General features: G+C 45.1%; 1 protein-coding gene across 1 annotated transcript in view; it reads right to left on the reverse strand.

The window, feature by feature from the left end:
* PHGDH (phosphoglycerate dehydrogenase) overlaps positions 1 to 6,900 on the reverse strand; it is a 31,259-nt gene extending 24,359 nt beyond the window's left edge. The window contains exon 1 of the mRNA XM_011933048.1: positions 6,274 to 6,900. Within this exon, the coding sequence (XP_011788438.1) occupies positions 6,274 to 6,411 (138 nt within the window). The 5' untranslated portion in view covers positions 6,412 to 6,900. The remainder of the gene's footprint in view (positions 1 to 6,273) is intronic.
* Between the last annotated feature and the right edge of the window lie 5,035 nt (positions 6,901 to 11,935).

The raw sequence follows: 11,935 nt of genomic DNA on the forward strand, positions 1-11,935 counted from the left end.
GGCAGAAGCTCCCTAACAAAGGTCCCTGGATCTTCTGGTGACCTGCTCCTCCCAGCCAGCCTGCCTACTGAAGGATGATAGAAATAGGCACAAATGCCTGTGTCGAGAAGAGCAAGTTGCCTGTGGCCTGTAGGCAAGCTCACAGTTGGTACTTCACAATGAAGTGTTTTATACACTTCTATTGAATAAATGAATTCAGTGACGAGAGGCCCATAGAAACCACCCTCATCAGTCCCCCATCCTCACACCTTCACCCTCCTTCCCAAATAACTTTAACACTTCACATGCCTGAATATCGCCCATCAGAAATCCCTTCCTTTGACTGCGATAAGGAGGCATAAGCTCTATTTCCAAGAGTGCTCAAGGATTTTCAAAAATCTTATTAAAAGAAGTTGAAAAAAAGCAGGAAAAACATGTTCAGAAATTGACAAACCAGTCAACAGAACTAAATAGACACTAGACAAAATATGTGAGAATTTAGAAAATAAAAAGTAGAACTCAAAGTGATGGGGAAAGGAAGAACTAAACAAGAAACAGTGTTATGAAAATTCAGGAAGAAAAATAATAGACGGCTACCTCACTTCAGATGTTTAAAAATCCAGATGAATTAAAGAATTTTTAAAAATACAAGCATTAGAAGAAAATGTCGGGATATTTTTATGACTGGGATTGGGAAAAACTTTCATAAACAAGGCACAAATCCCAGAAACACTGGAAGAAAATATTTACGAATTCAGTTACATTCAAATTTTAAACTTCTGCGTGGAAAAAGATCCCATAAACAAAGGCAAGTAGTGGTCGTGATATGCGGAGAAAACACCTTTCACCATATGTAACAGAACAAGGATTCATTGCCAAAAGTGAAGGAATTCCTACAAATCAATTTTTTTTTTTTTTTTTTTTTTTTTTTTTTTTGAGACAGAGTTTCGCTCTTATTGCCTGGGCTGGAGTGCAATGGCACGATCTCGGCTCACTGCAACCTCTGCCTCCCAGGTTCAAGTGATTCTCCTGCTTCAGCCTCCCGGGTAGTTGGGATTATAGGCATGCGCCACAAATCAACTTTTTTAAAGGATAAAGAACACAATAAAAAATAGGTAAATCTATAAATAGGCAATGCACAGAAGAACTACAAAGTGGTCACTAGTCTCACTAGTTTACAGACTCTTCAACACTAGATATCAAGGCAATATAAATTTTTAAATGTGATATTTTCGGGCATCATTTTGGCAAAAAGAAAATGAATAATATTCAACATTGGTGAGCATGGAGGGAAACAGGAGTGTACACTGCACGGCCTTTTTGGAGGGCAACTGGACAGTGAGTGGGTACGCACATTTTTAATGGGCATTTCTTTGCAGCCAGCAATGACACATTAGATAATTGGTAACACACTGAGGAAACACAACCTCCTTTCAAGTGGTCAGCCAGGACCAAAAGTCAAAGTTCAACCAACAAGAAGCAGGCATGGAGCAAGAGGAGAAGGGACCACCCAGAGTCATCTATCTTGTCATCTTGTCTCTTTAGCATCAAGTTCCAGAGCCCACATCTCAGGCCCAGTCCTGCTCCAGAGGCTCTACCCAATCATTCTGTTGGGCCTTAAGGGTCCAGCCTTCTTCAATGCTCTCTCCAAAGCTGCCACAATGCTCCTCAAACCTTGCAAACCTACTCCCCACTGACAACACTAGCTGGAGAGCATGCAGACTCCTCAAAGTCCACCCGCTCTTGTAGCCCCTGAACAAGCACAGAAACAGCACTATTTTTCCTTTCATGAGCACGGCCTCTCTGGATGGATCTCCCTTGTGAAGATTTACGCTGTAGTCTCTGGACTTTTCCCTCAAACCAGCTTTCTTTGGTGCCAGGGAATCTAAGAGTCCCCAGTCAGACTCTTACAGATGAGCATCAGGTCTCACCTGTCCCAAGGGCAGAAACTGTCACTCAGGAGACCCTGGTCCCACATTAGAACCAGATATCCCACACCAGTCAGAATTAATGAGATCCCAAGACCTCTTACAACCTCAACTACCCACTCTATCCACTCATTCAGTCAGCACATATTCACAGACAGCCTGAATCCAACCTACCTCCTGCTGAACCCTCAAACCCCCTGCACCCAGGCCCCTTCCCTCCTCATGCCACAACTCACCCCAACCTGCCTGCTCTGTCCTCTACTTATGCAAACTACAGCCCTAACCAAATGCACGCATCCATCTGCTCACATCCTCTGCAGTTTGCGATTAAAACTTCTCCAGCGCCCAGAGATCCTTCCTCCTTTTTGTCGTTCCCTGGGTGAGGAAGCAAGTCTGTCTCTACATAGCACCAAATGCTGGTGTTCACTGCCCTCTGCGTGTGGCTTCGGTGTCTGCGCTGTGGCTGGAACAGGCACTTCCCATACTTCCTACAGGTCCTCCCACTCCCCTGTCCTTAGCTGCTGTTCAGCTAGAAAACTGCTTGATTTATGGCTGTTCCAGACAAACTGCTAACTCAGCAGTGGGAACCCATTCCCATTCCTCAAGTTCACACATGCTTCCTTTCCCAAGAGGACAAGCTTGGCCTAGGAGGTAATTCTAGCACGGCCGTGCCTCCGACTTAAATCACAGAAGAAGACAATGACACTGTCCAGGTCATGTTCCCCAGCTATAGGGGAGGCAGGTCTACCCTGCTCTGCACAAGATGTGTGATCCTGATTAATTTGATGGTTATTTAACTTCTACAAACTAAATCCTGTGTAAAGTCTGGGAACTTGCTATTTTAAGGAGGCTTTGAAAAGAAATCTTGCATGGAAAGATTTATTCCCTTCTTAATCTTTCTTTTTTTTCTTTTTTTTTTTTTTTTTGAGACGGAGTCTCACTCTGTCCCCCTGGCTGGAGTGCAGTGGCGCGATCTCGGCTCACTGCAAGCTCCGCCTCCCGGGTTCCTGCCATTCTCCTGCCTCAGCCTCCCAAGTAGCTGGGACTACAGGCGCCCGCCACCGCGCCCGGCTAATTTTTTTTGTATTTTTAGTAGAGACAGGGTTTCACCGTGGTCTCCATCTCCTGACCTTGTGATCCGCCCGCCTCAGCCTCCCAAAGTGCTGGGATTACAGGCGTGAGCCACCACGCCCGGCCTTAATCTTTCTTAAAGTTCTGATATGAAGATATCGATGTGCTTCAGTAAATAAAATACCATTACCAGTGTTTAGTTTAGTGGTCCTGACCAGCAATGCTACTTAATGAAACAGAAGAAAATACCAGAATGCATCATATGTAAAAAGAGTAAGTATTTCAGAAAATTTGTGTGTGTCTGTGTGTACACATATGTATGAGTGTTTAAGTTATAACATAAAACAAATTTCTTATTGTGGGCCACAGTCAAAGTTTAAAAGCTACTTATACATGGTAATATTATTTAAATATTTTCCTGCATATTAGGCATATTTAAGACGTGAGTTCCAAACAAGATGCTTTATTATTTTAAGCCAACGTTTTCCAAACTTTTTTCACTGAGACTCATTGTAAGACACACATCTTTTTTGGTGGAGGGACAGGACAGGGTCTAGTTCTGTTGCCCAGGATGGAGTGCATGGCGAGATCACGGCTCACTGTAGCCTCAACCTCCTATGCTCAAGCGATCCTGCCACCAAAGCACCAGGTTGGGAAGAGTGACAGCAACCAGGACCTCAGCCCTCCACCCTGCTCCCCAGTAGCTGAGACTACAGGCTTGTGGCACGACGTTTAGCTAATGTTTGTATTTGTGTAGAGACAGGGTTTTGCTATGTTACCCTGTCTGATCTCAACCTCCTCGGTTCAAATGACCTGCCTCCTTTGGCCTCCACAAAGCATTGGGATTACAGGCGTGGGCCACCACGCCTGGCCAAGAAACACATTTTTAAGTTGTAATTTCATACTCACATACCACACACATACAATTACACACATAATTGAAACAAAATTCATGAAACAATACTTATGGCCTTACTATCTGCATTGCTGTCTCACATTTCCTACTTTGTTTTTTAAAATGCTAGTCATGACCCATTAAACTGAACTATGACTTGCTTCAAGTCTGAAAAGCACCACTGAAAGGGCAAGGAGGAATGATTATACTTCCTGACCAGGGGGTGAGTGAGAGGAGACTGCCTGCCCAGAATACAAGGCAGTGGGAACCAACGCCAGGCCGGGTTCTAGCAATGGTGCCAAAGCTTCCTTCAGCATTAAAGAGATTTCAGTGGGGGAGGGCAGGAGACACTATGCCAGACACCTCTTCATGCAGAATAAAAAGGCATAGTGTAGAAATGAGGGCCCTTCAGTGGGCTGACCAAGGAGACTAATTGGCATTCTGAACCAAATGTGTTACAAAGACAGACACCAAAGCTGAGCCCTCCCACCAAACAGTCCAACAATGCCCAGCAGTCAAGTTCGCCAACAAACACCCCTCCTCTCCTGCCAAGAGTTTTCAGTGCCTTTAAAATGTTCTCCAAGTTTCAGCACCAGATTCCCAGCATCCACCCAGCTGCTTCCTGACTTCATGGAACAACCCCTCATTATGGAAGAGGCCTCCCATTTCTCTCAGTTCTGCCCTCCTCCCTCCCTATCCCCACCCCCTCATTGGGGTATCAAGTTTCTAATTTCCTTTAGAGAGGTGAAAGCCCTTGATTGCCACCCTCTCCCCAACTTGGAGCTCTGGTGGAGGTGAGAGTCAGAGGCTGTTCTGGAGGACACCCCACTATCTTTCCTGGTAGTTCCCCAGAGCCACTTGGGGAACTGTTCACAACATTTCTTGTGTGGAATGGTAGTTCACCATTTCACACAAGAAATGAGGTGACAGATGTGAGGAGCCTGCCTACTCAGGTGCTGAGCTCTTGCCCACCAATTCGGTGCATGATGATCCGCCCCTTCTCTCTCTTTTCCAGCAGGGGAGCAGGCAGAGGTTAGGGAGCTGGATGGTCTAATTCCAGGCTATGCTCTGTGTCATCTGCTCAACTGTCTCCTGCGTGTTAACCATGCTCCCTAACCAGGCTACAAACTTCTTGAAGGCAGGGACCAAACTCTTCTGAGTACAGGGCAGGACTGGATACTTGGATATAGTGCCATGCCGTGGTGACAGCATCCATGCCAGCAGATACAAAGGCAAAGAGAGCCAGGCAGTTTCCAGGACCACGTGGTTGTGGCACAGCTAAAGCAAAAGCAGCAGCCTCTGCAGTCTAAGGGGTCCTCGGAGGAGGAGATGGCTGAAGGTGGTGGACAGAGCTGAGGCTGGTAGAAGGCGGCTGTGCGATTTGGAGGGTGGGGGAGAATATACTGGATGAGGTGAGGTAGAGACTGGGCAGCTGGGTCGACTACAGAGGTCGAAAGTGCAGGCACTGGAGTGAAGAGTTCACAAAATAAATATCCTGAACAAGGCCAACAAGCCCAGCAGGCCTTTTCAAACACGGTAGATAAAGATTTGAAGTAGATTAATTATATATCACAACAAACGGAGATAAAAATTTGCTAAGACTATAAATCATCTGGGAGCGTTTGGGATCGGATTCTAGTCGAGTCTGGTCACTTCCAACCAGCGATAAACCAAAGGTGGGGAGGAGGCTAAATCTGGACCCCAGCGCTCCCCGCCCGTCTCCCTTTCCTCCGAAGGCTCCCAGGAGGCAGAGGGGCGGCGAAAGTACGGAGCAGTCTTGCATCAGACGAGGGGCGGGTACGTGTTTGCTGCTTTACGAGGGCTGCCTTCCCCTGCAGCTGCCCCAGCAGCCACGAGACTGGCTGGGACTCTGCCAGCGTCCCCCCGTCCCCCGACTCCCCCACCGCCAAGGAAGGCTGGAATCGGCGGGGTCGCCCAGAACTTGGCTGGGAAGAATCGCCAGTCCCTGGGTTCTCCGCAAGGAAGCCACTTTGGCCCCCCCTCCCGATCCCCCCGCGAGGAGGCGGTTGGAGGGGTGGGGGGAAGAGGCGGCCCGAGGCTGCCAGAACAACTGCGCGCGAAGGCACTGGGGCGCCGCGCTGGCATCCGCGAGCAGCCTGCAGGACCAGTTGGAGCAGCCTGCACTTCGCAATGCTAGCGGGGGCATGCCAACGTGAAAGACACGGTTGCAAACTAAAAGCAAAGTTTGCTTCTCGCCGCCTTTTGTTCTTCCCTCTTTCTGCCTCCCCCCGCCGCCGCTCCCCGCTACCCCCTAATCTCAGGAGGCCCCGGAACTAACTGACACAAGGGCACGTGAGGGGGGCGCCATGGCCAGGGCGCAGTCAGCCTCTTCCCGTGGAGGTTGCCCTGGAGACCTCAATTTTCTCTCGCTCGCCTTACCTGCAGCTCGGCTATCAGCTCCTCTTTGCTAAGGTTCTGCTTTTCCACCACCTGCAGCCCTCCATCTTGCAAGATTTTCCGGCAGCAAGGGTCCAGGCTGTCACTGATGAGCACTTTCCGCAGATTTGCAAAAGCCATTGCTGTAGTTGGCCTCGGAATCTGCCGCTGTGAGAAGTACCTAAGTCAAGAAGTTGCGGTTCGGCCTGGCGAGCTAGAGTAACTGGGCAGTATTCTTGAGCTCCCGCTCACCGTCATCTCCCCCTCCTCCTCCTACAGTCTCCTTTTGATTGGACGGAAACACTCAAACTCTCCGCAACTCCGCCTCCTCCTCGCGGCTGTGAGCTTGCCAAATCCCCTCCCGCTTTATTATCCTCCCGCGATGCATTTCTCCATCTCAGCCAAAGCTCTTACCTACACCTGGTGAGCGTATAAAAAGCACAATTTACGCTGACTAGCTGATGCATATCTGAAATGAACGGAGAAATACAACTTCTCATCGTGAGAGAAAACCTTCATTTTCACTTTTCCTCCTAAGGATTCATTTATTAATTCGTTAAGAAGCATTTTTCTTTTTTTTCTGGGTGGGTAAATGTGTAAGGCACTGTGCTAGACGTTGAAGGGAATTCGACTATCAAAAAGATATAACCTCTTTCCTCTGATGGCCTAACATCCTAGAGTACCAAGCACACAGACGTGGAAAGTTAGGTAGTGAAAAGCAATAGGAAGCTTTCTGAGACACCACAGAGCTGTGATTAATTTCAAATTAGTGAGGCAATGAGAATTATGAGTTTATAAAAAGAGCGGGGACCCGGTACATTTAAACTAGGCATACTTTGTTAAAGTTATGTATTTCCTTTCCCTCCACTTCCTATCCAATTATGAAAAAGAAGAAAAGGAAAACGGGATGTCAGTGTGGTTTAATTGACCAAGGAGGCACTTCTCCGTTGCCCTGGAGAAGCAAACTTTGCTTTTAGTTTAAACCCCATAACCGACGTGCTCTCTCATGTCCCATTTTACAGAAACGTCAGAAAATTCAATTTGGGATTAAAGTCACCTAGAATTAGAAGCAGAATCAGAGATGCTCATAGTTGAATTAGAATTCAGCTTTATGGACATATCCAGTCCAACTAACCACTGTGTGTCGTGTCATCCTGAGCTATCCAGTTCTCCTACATAACTATGCGATATCAATTCTATAAAGTAATGAAAATTCTATACTGATAATTCCTAGGCACAACTCAGATTTTTAGACCCAATGTTCCCAATGGGGAAAAAAATTGTCTATCTTGTTTACTTGTTCAGATGAATTGTTATTCCTACATTCCAAGACTCATGAGTATTCAAATTATCTGCCTCCCTTGAAGTGCCCAGCAGTACCCTGGGGTCTAGGACAGACAGGAGACCTATCCCAGGGGGCCTAATGGAGGGCCTTGGGAAGCATCCATTTTTGTAACCGCTTTCCTTCAACTCCTCCCCGGGCTCACTGCCTGCTTCCTTTCTATGTAGAATCTAAACCCTGCTATCTCTAACATGTAATCCCACTCCTTCACACCAAGTCAAACTTCTTGGATACTGTCTGAATGCATGCACAACCCAGAGGGCCTCTTAAGCCTGATCATCTGTTTTATTTATTATTTACGACCCACCTACTTTTAAAACAGATCTGAGACACACAATAAAAGACACTTCTAAAACATTAAGAAAATAATTAACAGAAAAGAGTCCATTTCCAAGTGAAAAGGAGGGTGTGTGATAATTGTTACATAAGTCAGACATGTTCTCTTCTTTTAAATTTCTGTAGAATTAACTTCGAGTTATCTCACAGTGCCTTAAGGAATATATTTATGAACTTTTCATGTCTTGTTCCCCATGGACTCTCATTTCCTTAAGATCAGAGACACGACTTTGTATACCCCCAGTAGTACCTAGCACCATGCCTTCCACATCACAAAGGCTCAGAAGAGGTTTGATTCAAAAATTAATTTATCCAGTGTCTTCTATGTGCTAGGCCCTGTGACACATAAGACACAAACTCTTTCCTCAAAAAGAAAAAAGAAAAACATTTTAAGAAGAGTACCCCGGCATGGTGGCACACTGCTATAGTCCTATCTACTTGGGAGGCTGAGGCAGGAGGATTGCTTGAACCCAGGAGTTCGAGGCTGCAGTGAGCCATGATTGTGCCACTGCTCTCCAACCTGGGCAACAGAGTGAGACCTGTCTCTAAAAAATAATAATAATAAAATTAAAAAGGTATAGTTTAAGAATTATAAATACAGGTGTGCTGGAGTGCTTTGGGAGCAAGGAGGAGAACCACCTCCTGAGGTGCCAGGAAGATTTCCAAGCAAGGTTGCCTTTCAGCTAACCTTTTGAAACTCATTCAAGGCAGCTACTTTGAGAGGCTCAAGGATACAGAGATAGGTAAAACATAACCTGCCTTGAAGCTGCTCATGGTTAACTGCCTAATCTTGAGAGCTGAATATGAATTAGCCAGGGGGAGGAGAAATGACATTTCCAAAGGCTTAGAGTTGTGAGGAGTTGCAACATGTTCACGTCTTCTCTACCATGGCTGTTGGGGGATGCCAGTGGGACACCAGGAGGTGAGACTGCAGAGGGGCTAGGGGTTGCTTACGAAGGGTCTTGCCCTGAGGAGGAGTTTAAACTTGACTCCAAAGTTAGTACAGAGGTACTGAGTGATTTTTAGAGGCGATATCATTAATTGTGTTGCTGGCCAGGCTGAGACCTGATATTGCCAATACAGATATATCCCTCACTGCCACATCCCAGAATCTCCAACATCAATTGCAAACTGAGGGTTTTTCTTTGCTAATTGAGGGTTGGAGTTGGGGAAATTTCTCCCTCTCCCTGTGTTATTGCATCCATCCATAAAACAGGAACTTTGGCCCACTTGGAAGTATTAGGAAAACAGTTTTGCCCTTCTCCTCAGACCCCTCCTTCTCTCCCTTCCTCTGGCCCCAACCCCATTCTGATGAGTGAAGAGAAAACTAAAGAGAAAACCATTCTGATTAGTGAAGTTTGGGGAAAAGTTCCTTGTGTGTGCCCGGGCCAGCCCCTTTTGGCTCTCTCTTTCGAAGCTGGAAGCCTAAGATAATGTACACGCTCCTGCTTCCTTGTTTGTCGTGAATCTGTCAAGGCAGGACCTACCCCTACCTAAGGTTGTAAGCTGTCCAGCTGCTCTGCCTGTAACTCTGAGGATAAAGTTAATGGGGTTAAAGGAAGAAGAGTAGGAACTCTGTTCTTCTACTTGGAGACCAGCTATGATATCCAAACTCAAATCATGAGAAATAAAACAGATATTTTAAGATGTAGAAAATGAACTGTCATTCACAAAGCAGGCATATCTTGATTTGAATTACAGCTTCTCAAGTTATGAACAATGTGATTTTGGGCAAATTACATTGCCCCTCTAAAACTTAGTTTTCTCCTCTGTAATATGGAATGAATAGTAAGATAGTGCTTACTTCATAAGGCTTTTGTAGGGATTAAACAAGGCAAAGCATGCAAGTGAGTGTAATCTCTAGTGCTTGACTTTCCTTCTCTCATTCACTCAATTAGTGTATAGTTATTGAAACCGTAATGTATCAGGCACTGCTGAGGGGGTTGGAAATGAAGCTTTGATTAAGACCGTCTCTGCTGTCATGGAGCTTACATTGTGTTTGAGGATGGAAAATAAATAAATAAACAAAAAAATTGAACTGGATAATCTCAGGGCATATATAATGAATAATGTAAAACCAGATGATGTGAGAGACAGGATTGGGGAGAGGAATCATAGACTTAATGATCAGGAAAGGCCTTCCTGAAAAGGTGGAGCTTGGGTTGAGACTGAAATAAGAAGAAACTGGCTATGCAAAGAATTAAAGAAAAAGAATTCTAAGCAGAAGGAAAAGCAGAACAAGTGTGGCACATTCAAGAAAGCTGCCCAAATATTTCTGTAGTACTTACTATGTGCCAGGCACTGGAATAACAATGGTGAACAAGTCACATGTAGCCCCTGGCCAGAGGGAACTTGCAGTCTAGTGTGTGAGCATGTATGTGCTATGTGTGTAGTCTGTGTCACAAAAGCCTCGGAGAAGGTAACACTTAGGCAGAGATCTGAAGGTGAAGACAGCCAGTGAAGGCCATTTAGAGGAAAGAGAACAATAAAAACAAAGTCCCTTGGGTAAGAAAGTACATGGATTTTTCTAGGAACTGACAGAAGTCAGAACAGCAACGATATAGAGAACATGGGGGAACGTGGCAGAAGACGAGGTGGGAGACATCAGCAGGGGCCACACCATTGAGGCCATGGGAATAGTCTGGACTTTGGGAGATGCTAGTATCAGAAACCCAATGTAAACTGGTTCAAGGAAAAAAAGGGAATGTACTGGCTCAGGTGTCCAAAAAGATCAAGTGTGGACAAAAACATGCCCAGATAGTATCATTGGCAATCTACGTCTCCCTCACCTGTCTGTTTTCCTCTGGCTTGCTTCATTTCCAGAAAGGCAAAATGTAGCAAGAATGTCACAAGTTAGTAATGAACATAAAATTCAGCCATATAGTCTAGCAGTTTAGCAATCCTAAAAGATTGCACTGGTTTTCTAATAATTGCCACAAAGTGTCCAGACCTTATCCTCATCAGACTCCCCTGGGCCACATATCTGTCCTTGGATTAGTCACAGTGCCCAGGAGGATGGATATGCGATTTGTCAGTCCTGAATAAAGCAACCATTTCAGATCTGAGGAAAGAATTCATTCTATCTGAAGTATACACTAAAATTGTAAGAAAAGTGGGTCCCCAGAGGAAAATTCAGGGTGCTGAGCTGAAAGAAAGGAAATGGGGATTGGAGGACAAGCTAGGAACACCAACAGTGACTACTCCACCATGGGTAAGAAGTTTAGATTTAATTCTGAGTAGACAAGAAACAATTGATGCGTTAGTTATAAGGAGGGGACTAATACTAAGTTTTTAAAGAGCACTCTACATTAACACAGAAGCTACATTTCACAGTGTTTTCGTGTTTTCGTTATCACAATGACAGTGATGATGATGGTGAGCAGGGAGGTGATTCCCTTGTGGGGCACATGAAGCGACAGGATAAGGCACACCTATAACTTGAAAAGGCAACTCTTTGATAGTGAAAACTAAGAATCAATGAATCGTGAAGGAAGTTAACCATCCAAGAAAGTCACCTATCCTGAAAGAAGGCAGATGCAGGAAAAGGGATTGAGGAGACACCAGATCAAAAGAGACTGTTTCATCAAAATATAATTGAACATTAAAAAAAAAAAAATCCTGTAACATAATGAATTATAATTTTTCTGTGGAAAGAATATACTAATAGAAAGGGCTAGTTAGCATATTCAACAAAAACGAGCCAAGGAAAGTCTTGGCTTTTACTGAGAACTGTTCTGAGGGAGAGAGGAAGATCATGCGTGTGGCAGACAGGGGTCCTGTGGTCATTAGTGAGTTGTACTTTGATTGGTACAGAGGGAATTCATCAGATGTTATCACAGTCTGTACAAAAACATGCCTTCTGATTCTACAACTCCCTTTCTTTGCCACACTTCTGAGTGGTTATTTTTGTACAAATACAAAATATTTTTTGTATTTGTACAAATACAAATACAAAATACAAAGTTGTATTTGTACAACTCCCTATCT

Source organism: Colobus angolensis, unplaced genomic scaffold (genome assembly GCF_000951035.1).
Source record: "Colobus angolensis palliatus isolate OR3802 unplaced genomic scaffold, Cang.pa_1.0 Scaffold124, whole genome shotgun sequence".
NCBI lineage: Eukaryota > Metazoa > Chordata > Mammalia > Primates > Cercopithecidae > Colobus > Colobus angolensis.